This window comes from Lactuca virosa, unplaced genomic scaffold (genome assembly GCF_052849685.1).
Source record: "Lactuca virosa cultivar CGN04683 unplaced genomic scaffold, Lactuca_virosa_CGN04683_v6 scaffold_20, whole genome shotgun sequence".
NCBI lineage: Eukaryota > Viridiplantae > Streptophyta > Magnoliopsida > Asterales > Asteraceae > Lactuca > Lactuca virosa.
The window spans coordinates 402,421-427,962 of NW_027629980.1; the positions used below are offsets into that span (position 1 = coordinate 402,421).

The window sequence follows — 25,542 nt, forward strand, 5'->3', positions numbered from 1 at the left end:
TTGTATAATGCAACATATTATCAGTTTTGGAGGTTTTTTTTATATTAAATAAATGGAAGTTGTGACGCACTCACAAGACAAGAGCGTAGGTTGTAAAAAAAATATTTATTGTTATTAAACTCTTACTTTTGATGCATGATTTTTGGGAAGAAAAAATGTTTTGTCGACTAAAACGTCACTTTTTCCATTGTAACTTATCACCCCCAACAAATCTTCAACTTCAATATCTCAATCACTCCTCATTTTCATTCCACGGTAGAGAAAAAAACATTCATTCATAATTCGAAATCTCAATGACTAATAAAATATTTGCAACAACTTTTTTATTAATTTACAATATACTATTGGTATCGGGCAACAAATGAGCATAGGGGAACAAATGGGATAAAATGTAAATAATGTTGAAATAATAAAATACATGTAAGAAATATAAAATGATGATTTTTGACAAACGAATCAAAGTAGATTGCTATTTATTGCATGATTTGATTTGGTATTTTTTTATTCTTACTTTTCTTATTTTTTTTACTGTTGGTATAGGGGTAACAAATGGCATAATTTGTAAATAAGACTGAAAATAAGAAAATATATGTAGGAAGTATAAAATGACGATTTTGATAAACCAACAAAAATACATTACTATTTCTTGTCTGATTTGACTTAGTACTTTTTTTCCCAAGAATGGCACTACTTTGATGAAATGTTGAACATTATGTGCAGGTAATTCTATATGACTACAAGTGGGCGGTACCTGCAACAAAATGTGCAAAAAGGAGGCTAACAAACAAGGAGATGAATTGTTGAATTAATGAAGGAAAATGTCACTGGGAAAACTGACCACTCTTCACTGTTTTGGTCATATCGCAAGCGCTGGAGCTCCGATTGACTTGATTCAAGAAGTTTCGGAAACTAAAAACAATTTACCACAACTTTCATCTTTTGTGTTTTTATTGATTCTACGGTTTTCATCACCAGAACGTGCTCGGAAGATGAAGGACGTGGATTAGGCGTCAAAGATGCCTCCTAGGTCGTCTATCCATTTTAGGCCGTTTTCAAGTGAAAATCAAGTACGACAGAAGACATCTAAAATGTCCCGAAGGATGCCCAGACGTCCGACACAATGTCTAAGATGCCTACAAGGACGTCGACGTGGAAAATTGATCATAAAATATATTTTTCAGCACCTATTTAAAGGAGATTTAACCCTAATCAATGGAGGACTTCTCTCTTGGGATTTTCCACAGTTTTGGAGGCTTCCAAACACACTCATGTTGAGTATGAATCCACAGAAATGTTGAGTGTGAATCCACAGAAATGTTGAGTGTGAATCCACAGAAAAGCTGGTCAAAAATGGCAGGAACAATGTGAAGTTGTGAAGCCACAATTGTTGAATGAAGACCCAGTTGTGTTTTTTGACTACATCTGATTTCCATCTCTATATAAGAGATTATTTTGTATTTGTAAAACTTGTATCTAGTGTAACACAGAAAGAGTGCAGATTAGCACCAAGAAATGTAAATTCCTAGTTACCGGTGGACGTAGGTCAGAGAAGGACCGAACCACGTTAAATCCCTCATGTTCATCCTTGTGTTCTTGTTTTTCGTGAGCTGTGTGTGTGTTTAGAGTCATGTGTTAAGTGTCTCGATCCTAACAAGTGGTATCAGAGCAAGGTTGTAGCTCCAGAAGGTGATTTTAAGTTTTTGGTCGAAATTTTTTTTCGTCAAAAACGATTTTGGTGTATACCGTTGGAAAGGTCTCGTTCCGAAGATTCCGAAAATATTTTTTTCTGAATTTTTTGACCACCGGAAGACGTCCAAATCGCCGGTCAAAGGTTACCAGAATAGTGACCGGAAAAAACCAGTTTGGCCGGAGAAGACGACACTGTAGACCGGAGTTCCGCCGGAGAAGACGACAATGTAGACCGGAGTTCCGCCGGAGAAGACGACACTGTAGCAACACTGTAGCAACACTGTAGCAGATTTGAAAAATTGCAGTTTAGCCCCTGAACTTTCAGAAAATTGCAGTTTAGCCCCTGAATTTCCAGAAAATTGCAAAATAGGTCATTGTTCTTTCAGAAAATGGCAGAAAGCAATAAGCTTCAGATTGAGAAGTTTGATGGGAAAGATTTTGGTTGGTGGAAGATGCAAATTAAAGATTTACTCGTGCAGAAAGACTTGGACGCAGTTTTAGGTGAAAAACCAGAGGCGATGACACAGGCAAACTGGGAGACTTTGGATAAGAAGGCCAAGGCATTTATTAGACTGACGTTGTCAAAGGATGTTGCCTTCAACATTTTGAAGGAGACCTCGGCAAAGGGAATCATGAAGGCATTGTCTAATATGTACGAGAAGCCGTCGGCAGCAAATAAAGTCTTCCTGATTCGGGAACTAGTCAACACGAGGATGAGGGAAGGAAGTTCAGTTACAGTACACATCAACAATTTGAACTCGATTTTATCCAGACTTGGGTCAGTGGGAATAAAATTTGAGGACGAAGTTCAAGCTTTACTACTGTTATCATCATTACCTGACAGTTGGTCCGGAACAGTTACAGCCGTTACTAGTTCCGCAGGATTGAAAGAGCTCACTTTTGAGGGAATTCGGGATTTAATTCTAGGCAAAGACGTCAGACGAAGAAATTCCGGGGAATCATCAAGTGAACAATTGAATGCGGTCAGAGGTAGAAGAAATAACAGAGGTAGTGGGAGCGGGAACAGGAGAAGGAGTCAGTCAAGGACTCGAAATGATGTGACTTGTTGGAACTGTAAAGAGGTTGGACATTTCAGGAATCAATGTCCAAAAGACAAGAAAGAAGTTAACGTTGCAGTAGACCATTCAGATGATGATGTTTTGATCTGTAGTGTGGAGAGCAATGTGGATTCCTGGGTTATGGATTCGGGTGCTTCATTTCACGCTACCCACAGCCGTGAAGCACTGCAGAATCTAAAAGAAGGAGATTTTGGTAAGGTAAGACTGGCGAACGATGAGGTTCTTGATGTGACGAGCATAGGTGACTTAGATCTGAAGACTCCAGTCGGTCCATGGACTTTGAAGGATGTCCGGGTAATTCCAAGTCTGAAGAAACAGTTGATTTCTGTTGGGCAGTTGGATGAACAGGGACACGAGGTTAAGTTCAGGAATGGGCAGTGGAAGGTTGTCAAAGGAAATCTTGTGATCGCTCGTGGACATAAGAGGGGTTCATTATATATGGTCAGTTTACCGTCTGAGGGAGTAACCGTCCCAGTTCAGAAGAAAAACAAAATCCGGTTCATAGAGTCTCGTGGACAGAAGAAGGTTTGCTTTGCAGATGGCAAACCCAGAGTCACAGGTCAGATTCAGGTTGAACGTGTTTGGAACGGTTCAAAAAAACCAGTCAAGGGCATTCATAGCAGTGGGAGCAAGGGTTGTGCTTCAGCTAGAATACCCAGAACACAGTGGGTTAAGAGGACCAGTATTCCATCTGTAAAAGTCTCTCCAGATTATCTGCTTCACATGGAGAGTGTCGTTTGTTCTCAGGATGTTCCAGGATCGGGCAGTTCATTTCAGTGGGAGCCGGTGGAGACAGAGAACAGGTCAGTGGCAGACTTAGCCATGACTGATGCGTTGGAGCTAACGAAAGCTTCAACTGGCCTTCAGGTTAATTGAAGAGAATGCCAGGGTAACTAGGAAGGAGTTAAGATCAAATACAGATGCACAGTTGAAGCAAAGGTGAAGATTGTTCCGTGGCTTCAAGTGGGAGATTGTTGAGTATGAATCCACAGAAATGTTGAGTGTGAATCCACAGAAATGTTGAGTGTGAATCCACAGAAAAGCTGGTCAAAAATGGCAGGAACAATGTGAAGTTGTGAAGCCACAATTGTTGAATGAAGACCCAGTTGTGTTTTTTGACTACTTCTGATTTCCATCTCTATATAAGAGATTATTTTGTATTTGTAAAACTTGTATCTAGTGTAACACAGAAAGAGTGCAGATTAGCACCAAGAAATGTAAATTCCTAGTTACCGGTGGACGTAGGTCAGAGAAGGACCGAACCACGTTAAATCCCTCATGTTCATCCTTGTGTTCTTGTTTTTCATGAGCTGTGTGTGTGTTTAGAGTCATGTGTTAAGTGTCTCGATCCTAACAACTCAAACCTTCTCCAAACACGTTCCTAATCATCAATTTCCGAATCAAAGGTGCGAAACCATCAAATTCGCTATCCTTCAACGTTTGAAGATCGTTCAACCGGCGGATCTACATCAATTCCATCAAGCTCCAGATTTGATTACTTCATCCCCAAGGTTTCATCGTTCCAAAGTTGATTGATCATTAAACTTCATTGGTTTAATGATTTCAAGTTGGTCTGTGAGTTTTACTATAAATTCCATTGTTTTTATTGAAGTTGTGTGTTTTGTTAATCGTATGGAAGGCTAAATCACCTAGGTTACTTTCGGGAATGTTGTAGGATGCTAGGATGAACATGTTTTGATTATTACTTTTATTCTAGTTAAATTTAGTTATTGTTTCATGCTTAAAGTTCTGATTTTTATTTATAGTAATTGAAGTTGGATTTTCTTATTGTGTGATATTGCAACTAAGATAGTGTATTGTTAATTCACTAGTCATTTTGAATTCAAGTAGTTTAGGAACTAAGATGATCGGTTGAATCCACATACACTATTTCAAACTTGTATTATTATATGTTCAACATTGTAATAGGTAATCGTAAGACACATTATCGCCAAACCACTAATTGTTCCTAATCTAATTAGACATAAGGAGTAAGACAATTAGTTGAACCAATATTATGTGTGCCCAAAATTATTTATTCCATGTGAGTGAACCTTAATTATGTCTAGGTAATTAAATTGGAATATAAGGGAAGAAAAATGTATTTGTCCAACCATCTGAACAATTGAACCGAAAGTACCATATTTTCTTATTCATAATATTTGTTTTAACAACCTTTTGCAATATAAAGTTTCTAGCTGTTTAGTTTAGTTTTAGTTTAATTTGATTTTGTAACAATTACAAGCATTAGTTCTTTCTTTATGACTATTTTTAACACAAGGTTTGACCATAATCTCCTCGTAGATTCGACCCTTACTTACCCTAGCTATCTAGTGTGTGTGTGATTTATTTTTGACCGAGACAATAACTTTGATCACTTACGTTTGTGGTGCCCTAATAAAAAAAAGCAAAAAACACATATCGTCATTTTTAGACACTCACAAGTCATGGACAAAGAACACATCCGCTTTGTATGAATGTTTTCAATTTTCAATTTTATTTGGATGTTAATGAATTTATGAATTTATGCTGAAAACCTCTTTTTTTTATGTTAATTGCTTTAATCACTTTATGATTTTATGTTGAAATAATCTCATTTTTAATGCGTTGCTTATTTATTAAACGGGTTATATGGGTTGAGTTCGACCCACTAACTTGTGAACCCGTAAACCCATATACTAAAACGGGTTATATGGGTTGCGTTGGGTTGAGGTTTCCAACCCACCAACCTATGACCCACCATCCCGCTAACCCATATATTATATGGGTTAGATTGAGTTTATGCTTTTTGACCCGCCAACCTGAACCCAACCTGATTGCTAGGCCTAGTTACGACTCAATTGACATGATGTGAGTTTAAATGTTTATATATGATGATTTAAGAGATTCATGATTGTTACGACTCAATTGACATCATGTGAGTTTAAATGAGATAAATGGATCCCCAAGAGTTGATATCATTAGAACTTGTTTTGTTTCTCTCTCTACAAGTTTTGTCGTTAGAAAAATCCTAAAAAAAATTTGCGGTTTTTTAGAAGTTGCATCATTTTCACAATATATGCAATCAAAAAGCCATTTTATGAAAAGTTTGATTCACTATTCTATTTTTAGACAAAATTGCAAAAATGGTCCTTGTGGTATGCATTTTTTTAAGGTTTTAGTCCAAACTTTGATTTTTTTGGATTAGTGGTCTTTTTAAGCTAGTTTCGTTGCGGATTTGGTCCATTGGGGTATTTATTTTCTATTTATTTTCTAGTTTTCTTTCATTTTTCTTAAATCTAATAATTATTTATTTATTTAAACAATAAAAATAAGATGTCCCACATCTCTCTCTCTCTCTCTCTATCTCTCTCATAGCTCACCAGACCAACCTTCCCCTTCCTTCTTCTTCACTTACAACCAAGAACCACCGATGTCGGCCACCAGAGCAGCTCCCTCCGTCACTCCCTGCTGCCATGGTACTAAAAACCCACCACCACCATGTTTATTTTGTCGAGTACAACAGCCCCAAACATCCTCCAAACATCTCCGATCCTTACTCCTTCCTCCCCTCGTCTCTCACACATCGACCTCGCCAAATGAAATAAACAGAAGCAGTAGGAGTCGCCGGAGCGAGCACCAACGGTTGCCACCGTCGTTCTCAGCCCACTCCGCACTCCCATGTTGTGACCCACTGCTTCGACTTCCTTCCTTCTTTCCATTGAGGTAAATCACAGTAGCTGCCACCTCCTTCATTTATGTCGGCTCTTAGGTCTTTCACAAGCTCCACCATTTGACAGTTGTTGGAATCACTACCAAGTTTTTCCAATAAATAACATTATATACAAAAACAACTTCAAACCAACAAATTAAAGTTCATCCAATGTACCTGGAACGAAATCAGGGATGAGAGGGCCAAATCGGAGACAAATACACATATGTAGGTACACACAAAAGCATTCAGAAAAGCACAACCAATATTTCTCAGAAGCTAAACACCCACCAAGAAATTAAAACTCATAAATTGATAGAGAGGTGGGAATGGGTCTGATAAAAAATCATCAATCTTGAGTTTCTTTTTGTTGAAACAAGGTCTGTTAAAAGAAAAATAGAAAAGGACGAAGGTGGAAGAAGGAAGAAGATGGGAGTCAGGGGAATTGGGTGTGTTTTCTGGAGAGAGAGAGAGAGAGAGAGAGAGAGAGAGAGAGAGAGAGAGAGAGAGAGAGAGAGAGAGAGAGAGAGAGAGAGAGAGAGAGAGAGAGAGGTGGGTCCTCTCATTTTTTAATTATTAAAATGAATAAATAATTGTTAAACATTAAAAAACTGAATTTAAAAATAGAAAATTAATACCCCAAGGGTATTAAAGTCATTTCAGTTTATCGAGGGACCAAATCGGCAATAAAACTAGCTCAAAAGGGCCACTAATCCAAATAAGTCTTGATTTGAACTAAAACCCTAAAAAAATTTATACCACAAAGACAATTTTTACAATTTTGTCCTATTTTTATTCCCAGGATAGATGGCATTTTATAATAAAAGTTAAAAATATTAGCTTTGGTGAGTGGGCGTTGTTCACTTTTTTCTTTTCGTCATTTTTTGCTTTCTTATGAAATAACCCAAATGATAATCACAGCCAATTTCTAAATGATCTGCTTTTCCCTTGATCAATTAATATACAAGGTTCGTTCATTTATTTTAGATTCTTTTGAAGGACCATAAGAAGTTGTCTCCATTGATCCACTAACTTAGATTGGACCCCAGAACATTAATTTCTGAAGTAAAATTTTGTCTTTTTCAAATGAAAAGGGTAGCTATTTAAAGATTGAAAATTCAGTTGACGAAGACATTTTGATAGCAACTTTTTCCGTCATAAGTTTTCGGTTTTCCATGTTAATATATATATATATATATATATATATATATATATATATATATATATATATATATAGATTTTCAGAAATTACTTTGGTGTGTAATTTAAAACAATAATGAGTCCCATTTGATTTCAGAAAACAACTATACACAATTTGATCAATTTGGTGGGTACATTTGTTTTTAGAATGAAACTTTATTTAGAATTACTTGGAAAACAAAATTAAATATGTCTAACAATTTGATTGTAGTTATAGTGCACTCCTATTTCCATCAAAAAATCTGTTTTGTCACTAAAATGTGAAGATAAGGACACTAAGAGAAAGAATTGATCAAGAAATGTGATGTGCAGAGGAATTCTAAAGATTTGCGTAAACTAATCAGTTGTGGAAAAGATGAGAAAAAAACAATAATTCAGTTGTATTTCATATTTTATTTAATTATCTTCATTTTTAAGTTTATGCAAGTATGAGACGTTTAAAGGATGAACAGATGCAATAAATGCATGAAACAATAAGAACCATCAGCTTTCATTTAATAATCTTCATATTTATCTTCTTGTCGCTTATTCACACTTTCAAGGAAAATGGGAAAAGATTATTTTACCTTGTTCATTTGTTTTTAAGATTCTTTTAAAGGGCACTTACGTCCCCATCTCCATCGACCCATTGACACAGTTTTGAAGTGACAATCATCTATATAATAGTCAGTCATCAGTTACAGAATTGATTATGAAGTAAAACACACTTTTAGTGAAACATCTATTAAAGCATTAACTGAAAAACAAAAATAAATACGTCTAGATAATCAAGTTATATAAGTTGAATTATTACACTGTTAAATACAACAATAACATGTAATAACTCATGTTGTCTTTTTATAATCCTGGCGCTTTGATAAATTTCGAGTTACAAAGAATTTCATTGTTCAAAGAAAAAAGATTAATGTCATGTAATATACAATTCATGAAATATACAATCCAAATTGTCAAACACTCCTTTGTGGAAAAATATGCCACTGACTTCTAACAATACACTCCTTTGTGGAAAAGTATGACACTGGCGGCTAACAATACTTTCCTTTGTGGAAAAATATGACATTGCCCAAATTTCCTTTTCAAGTATGTGAAAAAGAAAACAAGAGAAAAAGGTAGCTCAAGTATAAATTAGGATATGTAAACCATCCTCTTTTAGTAAAAGTAACACGGCAAAGCAAATAATGCTGTCTTCAAAATTCTTGTTTTTCTCTGTAACTCTACTAATCATCACACTCTCCTCCATACCGAATTTTGCTTCTCCTACTTTGGAGGAAGCCAATGGTCTTCTCAAATGGAAAGAAAACCTTGAAATTCCACACAACTCCTTGCTCTCTTCATGGATTCCATTCCCTATGAACTCCATGACATCATTTCCATGCACTTCTTGGTTTGGAGTAGTTTGCAATGCTGTTGGGAGCATTCAGAGGTTGAACCTCAGTTCATCGGGCTTAAAAGGTACACTCCACCAATTTTCATTCTCTTTGCTACACAATCTTACGCATTTTGATCTCTATGAGAACAACTTCTTTGGCCCCATCCCACCAGAAATCAGACTCTTGTCCAAACTTGTATATCTTGATTTTTCATTGAATATGTTTTCTGGAGTAATTCCACCTGAAATAGGAAACCTGCACCAGCTGACCAACTTGTACCTAGACTCGAACAATATATCTAGCTCAATTCCTTCATCCTTAGGTGATTTGACATCTTTGAATACCCTTTATTTGTACAAAAATCTTCTATCTGGTCCCATTCCTATTGAACTTGGCAATTTGAAGTCTCTCACTCATCTTGCGGTATACAAAAATCAACTTAGTGGTTCTATTCCTTCATCACTAGGAAACCTGAGCAACCTACAGTCTCTATACCTTTATGAGAATAGATTATCTGGTCCCATTCCTATTGAACTTGGGAATTTGAAGTCTCTCACTCATCTTGCGGTATACAAAAATCAACTTGGTGGTTCTATTCCTTCATCACTAGGAAACCTGAGCAACCTACAGTCTCTACGCTTCTATGAGAATAGATTATCTGGTCCCATTCCTATCGAACTTGGCAATTTGAAGTCTCTCACTCATCTTGTGGTATACAAAAATCAACTTAGTGGTTCTATTCCTTCATCATTGGGTGATTTGACATCTCTGAATATTCTTTTTTTGTATAAAAATCAACTCTCTGGTCCCATTCCTATTGGATTTGGGAATTTGAAGTCTCTCAATTCAATTTCCATGAGCTACAATCAACTTAGTGGTTCCATTCCTTCATCACTAGGAAACCTGAGCAACCTACAGTCTCTACGCCTCCATGAGAATAGATTATCTGGTCCCATTCCTATTGAACTTGGGAATTTGAAGTCTCTCGCTGATCTTCAGGTTGGCAAAAATCAACTTAGTGGTTCTATTCCTTCATCACTAACAAACTTAAGCAAGCTACAGACATTGTACCTTAAAGGGAACAAATTATCGGGTATCATTCCTATTGAACTTGGGAATTTGAAGTCTCTCACTGATCTTATATTGAGCGACAATGATCTGACTGGCTCTATTCCTTCCTTGCTAGCAAACCTGAGCAACCTACAATATCTGTACCTCAAATACAATAAATTATCAGGTCCCATTCCTATTGAATTTGGGAATTTGAAGTCTCTTGAAGAATTGGTGGTGAGCGGCAATCAACTTAGTGGCTCTATTCCATCATCACTAGCAAACATGAGCAACCTACAGACTATGTACCTACATGAGAATAAATTATCTGGTCCAATTCCTGTTGAACTTGGAAATATGAAGTCCCTCACTCAGCTTATGGCGAACCACAATCAACTTAGTGGTTCTATTCCTTCCGAGTTTACAAATTCAACTCAACTACGAAGGCTTAATCTGTCTTCAAATAATTTGGTTGGTGAGATCCCAAAAGCATTTGAGAAGATGAAAAGTATGTTATATTTGTATATTTCTGATAACCAACTGTCAGGTAATATACCTCTGGAGCTCGGGTCATTCCGTGAACTCCTTGAACTAGATCTATCCACAAATAGATTGAATGGGTCGATACCCAAAAGCATTGGTAATTGGGCACACATCCATCACTTGAATCTTAGTAATAACCAGCTTAGTGAGAAAATTCCACGTGAGATTGGTAAATTAGTTCAACTTACGGAACTTGATTTATCTCAGAATTTTCTCACAAAAGATATACCATCTGAAGTTCAAAGTTTGCAAAATGTACAAAAATTGGATCTTTCTCACAATAGACTATCTGGTTCTATTCCTGAAGCTTTTACAAGTTTGCCTCCCGGGATTGATATCAACCTTTCTTACAATGAGCTCTCAGGTCCGGTTCCCGCTAGCGCCAACTTTGTGAATGCGTCCCTACAAGGCAATCCAGGTTTGTGTGGAAATGTTACGGGAGTGGAACTTTGTGCAAGTCAAATTATGAAGAAGAAAAATGATCCCTTTCATCAACAACTCATCCTTGTAATTATGCTCCCTCCTATTGGGGCAATTTTACTTGGTTTATTCGTGTGTGGCCTCATTGCTTATCGAAAAGAAAAGAGACATTCTCCACAGAAACCTTTGGACAAAGAAGGTGGTGATTATTTCTCCATGATAAGTTTTGATGGAGGAGTAGTGTATGATGACATTGTGAAAGTAACGGATGATTTTGATGAAGCATACTCAATTGGGACCGGAGGATATGGGACTGTGTACAAAGCCGAGCTACAACCTAACAATGTGGTAGCTGTCAAGAAACTTCACTCGTCATCTGAGAATGTTGATCATAATGGATTCCTTAATGAGATACAAGCATTAACGAATATAAGGCATCGAAACATAGTCAAACTCTATGGATATTGCTCCCATGCCCGCCACTCATTTTTGATTTATGAATACCTTGAAAAGGGAAGCCTTGGATCAATCTTAAGAAGTGATGTCTTAGCAAAAGAATTGGATTGGTTGAAAAGGGTAAATATTGTAAAGGGTGTAGCTAATGGTTTGGCCTATATGCATCATGATTGCTCGCCTCCTATAATTCATAGAGACATTTCCATTGCAAACATCCTTCTCGATTCTGATTATGAGGCACATATATCTGATTTCGGCACGTCCAAGCTTTTAAAGCTAGACTCATCAAACTGGACGACAATTGCAGGCACCTATGGATATATCGCGCCAGGTAACGTAATCTTGTGATTTTAGTTCTACATCTTCTTAAGTTTTGTAATATATATATAAGTATCTATGTTAGAATCTTGTGAGGTTGATATAGCTTTTTTGTTTTTATCTTATGTTTCTTGGGATGTAGAGCTTGCTTATACAATGGTGGCATCCGAGAAATGTGATGTGTATAGCTTTGGAGTTGTTGCACTAGAAGTGGTGATGGGAAAGCATCCTGGAGAACTGATAACATCTTTACCAACATTGTCTGCTGATTATTTGGTGTTAGCAAATGTGGGAGATAGCCGGATACCTCCTCCGTCATCCCAAATTGAGAAACAAGTTAAGTCGGTGCTGACTCTCACAAGAGCATGTTTGAACTCAAATCCACATGAAAGGCCAACAATGCACCAAGTTTCAAATCTGTTAATTAGAATCTGCTTTGAATTGACATCTTCGGCTTGATAAAGTGTACATTCGATGTTCTTAATTTTTCTGTAGTGTCGTATGATGCTCCTGACTATATATATACAATTGAATGCCAAGGACGATTGCAATCCTTCTACTCAATACTGGAAAAAAGTGTTAGCTACACAAGTTTCGCCTTTATTTCCAGGTGAAATATTGAAGCGGGAAAGTAATATACAAGGTTTCTACAAAGAGATCAACAAGTCATTAGTTAACCCTAACAAACATGATTAAAATCAGCATCTACAAATTACCATTGCCATAAATGTAAAACATTTTTCCTGTCATCGGATGAACAGAAACTAAAATTAAAATATTTAAAAAGTGTCATGTCTTTGTTATATTTACTTTGGTCTCCGGCTCAAGGGTTAAATATGACAGTTGTTTGCTATCCTTTTTAATAATATATCACCCTTCCACCAACCTCCATACCATCAAATTCAATATCAAGAGGGAGGCCAAAGATTTTAGCCAAGTGGCTACAACTAATTTCATGATATGGATGCTATATACCCCCTGCTGGGGTTAGGGAGGATTAATTGACTTTATATGGCATAACATGGGGGTAGCATTCATTGACTTTTAACAAAGAGGGTAGCAGATACCAAATCCTCTGTTCCATTTAAGCTCGAGGACGAAAGGGAAAGGAAGGTCCTCCATAATTACCACAAAAATGTGACTATCATTTTCTTTTTTGAAGGCCAAAGCTTGATTCTTTTTGTGATACATAAAATAGAGTAGTTTTCATCTCTTCTTACTCAATTTTTATGTTCAAAGCTTGACAAGTAAAATGACACATAATGCACTGATCAAGGTTCACGTTCATTCCTTTACATTTATTTAAAGGGAATTAGCTAGTGAGCTTCTTGTGACTGCAAGTCACCCTTCCCTGCCATTGGCCTAATGTTTAAGCAGGTTAGTAATCAGGGTCTTTCTTATCTTAAACATTTACTTGAAAAATATGACATACAAGTGCTATATATCATCTTATGTTGTTAGATTCCTAACAAAGAACAAATCAAGACTCATTAATGCAAGTATAAAAGCTTCATCATCTGAACCTCCCTTGCATGTCTACTAGGAGCAGCGAAATGGCAGCCGTAGTTATATGGATTCTCAATCGATCATGGAAGAATTTGCAAACTATTTGTCATGTGTGACTATTGTTACTGGAATCTGGAAAGAACTAAAACAAGGGCTATTAATGTTGATAGACATCATAATTTTCCAGAGACATGATATCTAATGTTGAGCAACTTTTCTGAAGACATCATAGCAAGATTAACTAGTTATAACGACAGGCAAATCTGGTTCATCTGAAAGTGTAATGATAGCTGACTATTAGACAATTATAAAATAGTTTAGTATTATAGGGATGCATAGTGTAATTGTATGATCTATATATACTCCTTAGGTACGTGATTATTGATATAATACAATACACAATATTTGACCAAGTTTGTCTTGGTATCAGAGCATAATTCTCGGCAACCCTAATGGCCACCATCTTCTAATCCTTCTTCTAAACCTTCGGCTGTACAATGGCCCTAATCGCCGCCTTCACTGCACCTAAGAAAACTTCCCACAATTCTCACAAGTTCGGTTTCACCCTCTCTCCTACAAACTATCGTTTTTGGAAAACCATGATTCATCCTTTTCTTTTCACAAACAATCTCATCGGTTATGTCGATGGTACCATTCCTTGCCCACCGGAAACAATTGAACATACCAGTACTTCAGAAAAAGAAACCACCACAAAATCTTAGCCAAACCCTAACTATCCGATTTGGATTTCTAATGATGCCCATGTCAGGATGTTGATCATCTCTGCAATATCAGAGGCTGCCTTCCCACATGTTCATGGAACTACTACATCACGTGAAGTCTGGCTCTCTCTAGAACGTGCCTACGCTCCTCACACGTCTTCCAGTGAATACACTCTCAAAACACAGTTACTGAAGATACAAATGAAGGTGATGAAACATAAGAAGTCTATCTCGATAGGGAAAAAGAGTATGCTGATGCTTTATCCAACATTGGTGAAGCTTTTAAAGAAAAAGATTTGGTTATGCTTGTAATTGCAGGTCTTCGTGAAGACTATAATAGTTTGAAATCGACTCTTCTTGCTAGACAGGTTCCAACTGCCTTTAATGAGTCACATGGACTACTCTCAGATCACGATTTCATGATCAAACAATCTGTTCCTGTTGTTCCATCACCACAGGCCTTTACTACTAATACTACTGGCATGTCTTTTCTAACAGGGTCTTCACAACAGGATCCCGTTCAAGCTCTTAATCAACTTGCCTCGCCACTCGGATTCAGTCTACAACCTTTTACTCAACAGTCATAAGCTTGCTTCACTTCCTACTCTCAAAACAACCGTGCTTGTCGTTGCACCACCAACAATCGTGGGTTTGGACGTAGTCCAAACAACCGAACCAACAGAGGACAATTTAATTTGGCATCCAATCAAAATACGGTGTATGGAACTTGCAAGCGATGTGGCATTGGTCACATCCCATCTAACTGTCGGAACCGTGACCCGGCAACCATCCGAAACAGACAATAATCTTCAGTCAATCATGATGATTACCGGTCCAAATCCCCCTCCTGGCTCCTTGACACTGGTGCTAATAGCCATGTAGCACCAGAATCGTCTAGTATCTGCACGTCTGAACCATATTATGGTTATGATGTTCTCCATGTTGGAAATGGTAAGGACTTACCCATTTTACATGTCGTTTCCACTAAACTTCACTCTCCAAACAAAACTCTTTCTTTACTCAATATTCTTCATGTACCACAAATTAAACAACATCTTCTTTCTGTTAAACAATTATGTCATGATAACAATGTTTTCTTTGAATTTCATAAAACTTTTCACTCCATGAAGGATGAGATGTCGGTCAATATCCTCCTCATAGTCCAAGTAAGAACACGCTCTACTCGCTTCATCTCCCATCCTTCCAACCAATTTCTAGAAGCGTCTTCACCGGTGTTCGTGCTCTTGTGCACACATGGCATTAACGGCTTGGTCACCCTCATCCGCAACTTTTACATTCCATGTTAACAAAATACTCTCTTCTAGTTTTGCACAAAAAGTCAAGTATTCCTTGTAATGCATGTCATGTAGGAAAATCCTCTAAACTTTCTTTGCCTTTATCGAATTTTAAAAGTTCTTGCATTTTAGATTTGTTTTTCTGTGATGTATGGGACCTTCTCCTATTACCTCTTCTGATGGACATAATTGTTTCCTACTTTGTGTTGATCATTTTACTCGTTACATGTGGTTTTTCCCTTTAAAACATAAATATGATGTGTTTGCTCACTTTAAACACTTTGTAGCTATGGTTGAATGATATTTTAACACACAACTTAAACTTGTCCAAACTGATTGGGGTGGAGAATTTTGAAACCTTGCTAATTGCTTTTCTACACTCGACATTACTCATAGACGTTCATGTCCTCATACGATTGAGCAAAATGGCTTTGTTGAACATCGTTATCGACACGTTGTGGAAACATGACTCACTTTGCTTGCTCAATCCGGTGTTCCATCTCGTTTTTGGCAATTTTCTTATGACACTGTTGTTTACCTAGTCAATCACATGCCATCCCATAACACATCCAATATGTCACCTCTTGAATACGCCTTCTCTCACAAACTCGATTTTTCATTCTTGTGTGTTTTTGGTGGTTTGTGTTATCCTCATATTCGTCCATATAATAAACACAAAATGGATTTTCGTTCCCTTCCATGTGTCTTTCTCGGTTACAGTCCCGATCACCATGGTTACCAGTGTCTCGATCTCACTACTGATCGCATGTACATTGCCCGTCATGGTCGTTTTGTTGAACAAAACTTCCCCTTTCTACAAACCAATCCTCCACCTGGGACACCTACACCTTCCGGCCCATATAGATCCAGTTATCCTACACCCATTCCATCATCCGAAACGTGACAATCTACCCGTTATTGACACCACACTAAACAACCCAAATTCTTCCAATGACACCCAACCTACCAGCCCATCTACATCTACTGCTCCTAATACCACATCACATGTAACTCCACCTGCTACCTCCACTGATACTTCTTCTCATAATCATCAGATGCCTCCTCGAGTTCGACCATCCAATCTTCGCCCAAGTCCCAAACCACGAGTTCCATTCGACCCATATGCCTTCGCCACCCATACCGACTTCTCTACTTTTGAACCGACAACCTTTATCGATTCCAACAAATCATCAAAATGGAAAGTTTCCATGAATGAAGAATATCATGTGCTAATACGTAATAAAACATGGTATCTTGTTCCACCTATTCCTGATGTGAATGTAGTTGATTGTAAATGGGTGTACAAACTAAAAAACAGATCAAACCGGGAAAATCACTCGGTACAAAGCACGTCTCATTGCAAAAGGGTTCAATCGACAATCAAGTATTGACTACACTGAAACATTCAGTCATGCTGTAAAATCTACTACTATTCGTACAATGCTTTCTCTTGTTGTTACACAGAAATGGGCTCTACGACAATTGGATGTTTAAGATGCCTTCTTGCATGCAAAACTCCAAGAGACTGTTTACTTACGACAGCCACCTGGTTTCGTTGATCCCCTAAAACCTCATCATTTATGCTTGCTTCATAAATCTCTATAGGGGCTCAAACAGGCGCCTTGTACGTGGTTTCATCGATTAACAAAGGCTTGTAAGCTCTCGGCTTTCGTTGCTCAAAGACCGACCCCTCTCTTTTCTTTTATTCATCTAAGGGCACCAACTTGTATATAATGGTTTATGTTGATGATATTATACTCATCGGTAACAAATCTGCTGCCATCGATCATATCATTAAAAAGCTGAGTCAAACCTTTACAAGTCAAGATTTGGGAACTCTTTCATATTTTTTGGGCATTGAAGTGGTTCACAAAAACTCTGACATTATTTTATCTCAAAAGAAATATATTTTAGAATTACTTCGGTGAGCAAATCTATCTCATGCGAAACCGGTATCATCTCCGATTACTACCACTGCAAATCCGTACCTCGGTGACAATCCATTATTCCATGACCCGGTTAAATATTGTCAACAAGGTTTGCCAATTCATGCATTCTCCTACTACAAATCATTGGTCTGCCGTTAAAAGGATTCTCCTACTACAAATCATAGTCTGGGGATATGCCATTTATCTTGGCAAAAATCTCATATCTTGGTCGGCCAAAAAACAACGAACTGTCTCTAAGTCATCAACGGAATCAGAGCACAAAGCCTTAGCTGACATTGTAGCTGAACTCACTTGGCTTGAAGCCCTTCTCCATGAACTCAAAGTTTCTATGACGTCTGTCCCTGTATTGTGGTGTGATAATTTGGGTGCTACATACTTATCAGCAAATCCGATCTTTCATGCTCGCAAGAAACATGTTGAGGTTGATTTCCATTTTATCGGAGAAAATGTAGGTCTACGGAAACTCTCGGTTCAATTCATTTCCACACATGATCACCTTGCATATATCTTTATAAAGCCATTGCCATCCCAACGGTTTGCTGAGTTAAGATCCAAGCTATAGGTCGCTCCTTAGCCTTAGCTTGTGGGGGACTATTAGACAATTATAAAATACTTTAGCATTATAGGGATGCAAAGTGTAATTGTATGATCTATATATACTCTTTATGTACGTGATTATTGATATAATACAATACACAACATTTCACCAAGTTTGTCTCTGACATATGGGAACCATTACTATTTTTTATATTGTATAGTGTGAATAAACATATGTTTGGATACCATTATGGTACTTATTTCCTGAAAATATTCTTTGTTTTCTAGTAGTCTATGAAATCACAACACTACACTATGAACAAACCATACAACTAATCTCAGCATTTAATTCAAAAAAACAAAATCATTCAGGCATATCATCTAACGGTTAATATGTATTAATCTTTTCTTAAAACAACCATGAGTAAAGGAACATAAGTTCAGCATAAATGGAGTGTTGTAATTCGATGGCAAAAAAATGAGCAAATGATTTCGTAGCGAATTCTGATAGATCCAAAACGAATTTGTGTCATCTTTAAAGGATTCGAATGATTTGGTTTGTGTTTCTGCACTTGGAAATTGACACCGTTGGAAGGAAGGTGGAGGACTGTGGAAGGGGTATGGGGTGTGAAAAGTAGGCAGGGAGCTATGAAAATCGATGAGGAGAGTAATATGATTGTGAGCATCAACGAAGGAGTAGCGCGTTTAGTTGGTTAGGGTCGTGTTGGATGAAGTGAAACTTAACTAACCTATCTGTCGTTCCATAATAAAAAAAACACAACAAAATTTCATTTAGGCTGTCCGGAGTACTCCTCACGAACTACGAACCACTTCAATTTTCATCTTGTTCCACCTGGGCATCTTCTTCTTCCACAATAGCTGGTGTACACGGTACATAGCACAAACCAATTTGTAGGAAACGCAGAGGGTAGAAGAAAGATCATTGGTCATTGTGGCTAGTGCTCCCCACTACATTCAAGGACGATCACAACTCACCACGGACAACCAGGGTAGTGTTCACCTTTGTGGTGGGTTGGAGAACCACGATCCATCGTAGAGAGTACTAAGGAGAGCATTATTAACAAAAATAACCAACTTTTTTTAGTTTATATAAACTAACCATTTTCTCCGGATTATAAATAATCAATTCCCACTTTTCATAGTTTCTCTTGGTGGCTCTGCTGATACAAGTTGATCAAGCTCTAGGATGTTGTTACAAATTCAAGTTTGGCCCTACTTTATGGTCAAATCTACATGCTCTGCTACAACCATGGAATTTCATGGCTCTACATGCTTCACCAAACTATAGACAATGCAAGTTCAAGGCTTCTTTTGTTCCTATAATGCCCTCGTATACCTCCAATGCCCTAAAAAATTCCTAACTTCATAGTCTAAAAGGGTGTTGCTATCCATTTTTTCCTTCTTCCAAATCCAAATCCTAGAGTCTTTATTTTTTTTACTTTGATTATAACTCAATTTCTTTTTTCCAGCTTGGTGTTGGGCCTTTATATATATATATATATATATATATATATATATATATATATATATATATATATATATATATATATATATATATATATATATATATACCTTTTATAATTATAGAATTTGAAATCAAAGAATTCAATATAGTATGATATGAATCACAATATTAATTTCTTCATATCCTTTCCAAAATCGTTGTTCAAAATTATGTATAAGTATAATCTCATTCAGTTGTTATCACAATTTCGTGATATCTGGACTTTGCAGCATCAGGTTCGAATATCAGCTTCATAAGGTTAGCAATTTTTTTGATTTACTGATTAATTTCTTACATTTGATTATAGTTTATGTGTTCAGTATATGTGTCAATGGCTTATTAGTGGGTTTTTGATAAATGGATTTTCTATTCTCTCTCTCTCTCTCTCTCTCTCTCTCTCTCTCTCTCTCTCTCTCTCTCTCTCTCTCTGTGTGTGTGTGTGTGTGTGTGTGTGCGTGTGTGTGTGTGTATGTGTTTGTATGTGTGTGTGTGTGTTTGGATTGGATTCTATGTTTGGATTGGATAAAGTAAAATTCAGTTTAATTAGTTTTGTGTTAATTGGATTGGATTATGCGTTGGGATTAGATGAAAAAATAAATAAATAAAAGTAAAAATGGAGTACCTTCACGAAGGGTTTAGTTTCTATATATATCAAAAGAGAAACGTGATTACATTGCCTTCAATAATCAACGCCATTCATTGCGTTTCCTTGATTAATTTCAACCATTGGATCATTTTGATGATGTCATCATAAAATTAATATTAACTAAATTAAGCTGACTACGTTTGGAAAGTTGAAAACTTATTAATGGTTACTGAAATTTTTAATTGGAATGTATTGGAGTGAAATAAATGTCAACATAATTGTCAAAACATAAATATGGTTTCTTCCTTTTTAAAATCAGTTAATTTGTATATACCTTTCATAATTATAGAATTTGAAATCAATGAATTCAAAATAGTGTGATATGAATCACAATATTAATTTCATCATATCCTTTCCAGAATCGTTGTTCAAATTATGTATAAGCTCATTCAGTTGTTATCACAATTTCGTGAAATCTGGACTTTGCAGCATCACGTTCGAATACCAGCTTCATAAGGTTAGCAATTTTTTTTTTATATACTGATTAATTTCTTACATCTAATTATAGTTTATGTGTTCAGTATATGTATCAATGGCTTATTAGTGGGTTTTTGAAAAACGGATTTTCTATTATCTCTATGTGTGTGTGTGTGTGTGTGTTTGGATTGGATTCTATGTTTGGATTGGATGAAGTAAAATTCAGTTTAATTAGTTCTGTGTTAATTGGATTGCATTATGTGTTTGGATTGGATGAAAAAAATAAATAAATAAAAGTAAAAACAGAGTACCTTCCTGAAGCGTTTATTGTCTACATATGTTATTTCTTCAAAATGACTTATTTAAGCTTGATGTAAAACTACTTTTAATTGGAAAGATTCGTATATTCTTTAATATATGTGTGTGTCTGTCTTTCTCAATCAGCATATGCATTTTTGTCCAAAGGTAAAAAAAGACAAATGTAATTTTGATATGGCTGTATTATACATAGTTGTTGTAAAATAACATATTTACCCTTGCTGTGTGTGTATGTTTGTGTTTGTGTGTGTGTGTGTTTGGATTGGATCCTATGTTTGTATTTGATGATGTAAAATTCAGTTTAATTAGTTATGTGTTTGGATTTAATTCTGTGTTTGGATCATATGAAAATAGAAGTATAGAAAAGTAAAAGTGGAGTACCTTCCCGAAAGGTTTAGTGTCTACATACATTATTTCTTCAAAATAACTTATTTTCCTTTGCAGTAAAAACTACTTTTTTGGAAATGATTCATATATTTCTTTAATATATATATATATATATATATATATATATATATATATATATATATATATATATATATTAAAGAAATATATGAATCATTCAAAAAACCCGGTTATATTTTGTGTCTACAAAAGACTACATAGGACCCACTATAAAAGACCCAGTTATTCAAAAAACCGGGTTATATTTTGTGGAAACCGGATTTCATAAAAGGGAGAGCAATATGACCCGGTTTAAAGTAAGGAACCGGTCTACATGATCAAGTTAAACAACCCAGTCTCAATTATACAACCGGATCTTTTTATTTGTGTAGTCATATGGCCCGGTTTTGTAAATACAACTGTGTCCCATTGCCAGAATGCCAGTTGCCAGGGGATCTAATTTATGAGATGATTATCCGAATATATAAGAAAAAACTTGATTTTTAACATATATGTTATGGGTATTCAAGGCACAGGTTTTTTTGATAGATCATGAAACAAAATTTAACTTTTAGGCTCAAACTATTAAGTTATTTGAGGATAATAACCACTAATTTCTAATTGTTTCTTGCAATATCTATTTATTCAACCATTCACTCAATATAAAGGAAGTTAGCAGCATATTTCTCTGTCCCTGGTGCCCAATGTTTTCCTATTTTGCTTCATATTTTGACCATTTTGCCCCTTGTTTTGAGTCTTTTTTGCCTGCGTATGTCTCCTCTCTGGTTCCTTGCTAGAGTACACCATCCATACACTGGAAAACTCATCTGGTGAAGTTCAAGTTGTTGATCTTCTCATCTTAGTTTTGTATTTTGACGTTTGTCATTTTTTCCCTTACGGGTAGCCAATCTGCTATACCACAACAAATTATCAGTATAATTGCAAGTTGCATCATATACTTGAATATGATGTTAATTAAACACTAAAAAACGAAAAGAAAATCGAATTTAAACTATATATAAAAAAAAAACTTAGATCACCAATATGCTAGCACAACAAAATACACAAAGGCATCCAGAGGTACCAGGTACCAAAGGAGAATAAAAAAATAAAAATAAAAAAACACCTCTACAGATCAGAAATGGGGGAAATAGATTTAACACACTTAAAAATGATAGGAGGGACTTACCAGACCATTAAGAATGGAGTAAGGATGTGAATCCGGCTGGTGATTTGGTGAGGGCGTGAGGGCATGATAGAGGAAAAACAGAGAATATCATGATACAAACTACAGAGGGTGAATTTCTTAAATTAAAGAGGGTGTAATGTTTTTCTTTCTCGCCTCTCTTTTTATGTTCTCTATCACCTCCACCTCTCTTACCCTTTGCGTTTATCTCTGCCTACAACAGTCCCTCACGATTTCTTCCCTTTTATCTCTATCTCTCTTTCTCTCCGCTGTGTGTATTAACAATCGAAGTGTTGTTTGTGTATTACAGAAAATAAATTGTACGTAGGTGATTCTAGAGAGAGCGGGTTGAAAAGGTACGGTGCTGTAATCCATCAATGGAAGAATATGATGGAGTTTGTTGGCGGGAAAAAAAATGTAATCCCGACTTCAACAACAAAATAAAAAGTTAGAAATTGATAATGATAATACTAAAGAGGTTTCATAATCGTCAAAAAAAAAATATTATATGTATTTCAATTAAGAGGGTATTTTTGTCCATTATTATTAACTAATTTCATTTATTATTTGTTTGTTGCATACCAAACAATATTAATAGATAATTCATCTAAGGGATAATATCTTAGGTTAATTTTGAAGATTTGAATTTTTAAAAAGGTTTGAATTTCGAAGATTGTTTTAATATTTTTAATATCTAAATTTTAAAATGTTGTTTGGATGGAACCTTTTGTTGTGTTGTATTATTAAAATTACTATTTTATCATTTTCTATTATTTTTTTGTTGAATAATAATAAAAAAATATAAATACCATACAAAATCCAAATTAACACAAATCACAATTTATCTTTAATAATTTGTAATGATATTTTTTTACTTATATTTACAAAAATAACATCCTTTTTATTTCCCTAGGATTTCAAAGTTAAAAACAACGTATTTAAGATTGAAAGTCAAATTTCTGTCCCCAACATTTGAGTTAATGTGTCTATATGATTCATAAGGCAAGGGATGTTGAGACATCCATATGAAATAGAACCATGAGACATCCAAACAACAAACCTCCATAAATTACAACGAACTTTAATAACTTCAAAAAAAACAAAAAAAAATCAAAAAACAACGCTCTATATACCAGCACCATGGATAATTTTGTCCAGCAAGCAGCACAAATCCCGAAAACCACCAACACAAATAAATCAGGCACCAACCAATGAACCACAACAAAACCATGGGTAATTTGGTCCAATAATATGCCAAAAAACCAGCAAGAGCACCACCAGACCGACAAACATGTAAAGGATCAAACATTGCACCTCATTTTCCAATTTATTGTATTGAAATTAGTCATAGTCTTTAACCAATTTAACATGTACATGCTAATGTCGTCCGCGATTATCATAGTAGCCTGTCTCTTGCTAGTAAAATCGATAATGTTTTAAATATGTCATCCGAGAAAATTAGCCAAATTTTACAACGAAAATAGCTACACGTTATATATCATAACAATCCATAAAGCTTAATAATGCAAGGGCTTAACCAATAAGCACTTAATCCTTAAAGCCCGAAGTTAATCCTTTCCATAAGTGATTCTAACACCAAGACCATCCCAAATGTAACATCTAGTTCCTGCAACAAGGACAGTTCAGTTACTACACGACACTGAGATGACCCTTGAAAGGGTTATGAGTATGAAAGGGTAAATAAGGAAAATTGTTATGTGTAGGAGTTGAGAGGAGTTGATCCCAACAACAAGGACAGTTCAGTTACTACACGACACTGAGGTGAGTTACCTTCCAGTAAAAGTGGGTCTATGGCCACAACGCCGACCCACTAGTAGGAGTTGTTTGATAGATGATTGTCTTTGTGATAGTTATCTAAGTTTGCTACTACCTGATATGTTTTATGTGCTAGCATGATATGATGTTATGTGATAGTGGTAGTAGGGGAGATAGTCCCCAGTTACCGGTCAATAGGACCGAAGGGTAGTTTATGAAATAAATCACTTGATGATGTTTTCTTATGAATTGTTTTATGAAACGCTATATATAAAAAAATTGGACTTGAAAAATGAGATGTTACACCAAAGGTTGGTGCTTTTTTGACATACATGTCCAATGTATGTCATGAACCCATATTAGCTCAAAATGAGAATTTATGACCTAATCTCTATGCATGGAATCAAATAAACAAGCCTAGGCTTTGATACCATTGAAGGGTTTTGAGCATTATAACACTCCTAAGGTGTACATGTTGATGGGTTTTGAGCATTCGAACACTTCCTAGGTGTACATGCAACCCTAATAACCTTGAATCTATGTTTTCTCTATATACATGCAAATTTCTTTTTCAAGGTTATTTCCTAACTAGCATGGCATGGGGATTACATAAAACATAAAAACTAGTAGAAATACATACCTTGTTGCTTGGATTCCTTCAAGACTTTGTGAGCCTAGCACCCCAAATGTTGTGCCTCAAATGCTTCACACAACACCACAAAACTTGGAATAACTTAAGAGAATACTTCTTGCACTTGAAAATCGGTTATGCCCTCTCTAGAAACACTAGGTCGCCGATTTGCTAGCCAAAGGGTTCCTTTTATAGTGTTGTCACAATTAGGGTTTTCACATGAATACTCTTAATTGTCATGACTCTTCATTTCTCATGGCCCATGGGTTTATAACTCCCATGGACTATCCATGGAGCTCCATATGGTTATAACCAAACCCATAAACCATGGATCATTAATCCACCATGAAAGAATTGATGATTGTCATAATCAACCCTATATATTTAATTAGTCTCACTTTGATCACCAAATTAATACTAGATTAATACTTGATCAATACTAATTAAATAATACTATTATTAATATATTAGAACTTATAATATATTAATAATCATAAGTGCTTTATTCTCTCATCTAGTCTCTCCAATTATTGCAATGTCATGCAACCCAAATGGACCATGTCGGGTCGGGTCAAGTACATACCAAATAAAATTATGGACTTAGACACTATATCCAACAGTCTCCCACTTGGATAAGTCTAATAACTATATTTGCAAATATGACTTCAAAATCCGACTAGCAATCGTAGCTCTTTCAAAGTCTCTCGGAACTGAGATGATGATGATACGCCATTTAAGATAAGTGATCATATAATCCTCTGTTCTCATGATATCAGCCGGACAAACATATGGAACATGGTCTTACTTATTGTCCAGCATTTTGTTTCTCGATCT

At 35.9% G+C, this 25,542-nt stretch overlaps 1 protein-coding gene across 1 annotated transcript; it reads left to right on the top strand.

Annotated features, from left to right (window-relative positions):
• The first annotated feature begins 8,648 nt into the window (after window positions 1–8,648).
• Window positions 8,649–12,716, top strand: LOC145142336 (uncharacterized). Its single transcript, XM_079074762.1, has 2 exons — window positions 8,649–11,829; window positions 11,959–12,716. The coding sequence occupies exons 1-2, from the start codon at window positions 8,838–8,840 to the stop codon at window positions 12,273–12,275; spliced, it is 3,309 nt and encodes a 1,102-aa protein (XP_078930888.1). The 5' UTR covers window positions 8,649–8,837; the 3' UTR covers window positions 12,276–12,716.
• Window positions 12,717–25,542: the final 12,826 nt, after the last annotated feature.

Excerpts from the sequence above, each read along its gene's own strand:
- LOC145142336 (XM_079074762.1), top strand. The coding sequence starts at position 8,838 with ATGCTGTCTTCAAAATTCTTGTTTTTCTCTGTAACTCTACTAATCATC. Across the intron at positions 11,830-11,958 it reads CTATGGATATATCGCGCCAG|AGCTTGCTTATACAATGGTG; the intron begins GTAACGTAATCT and ends CTTGGGATGTAG.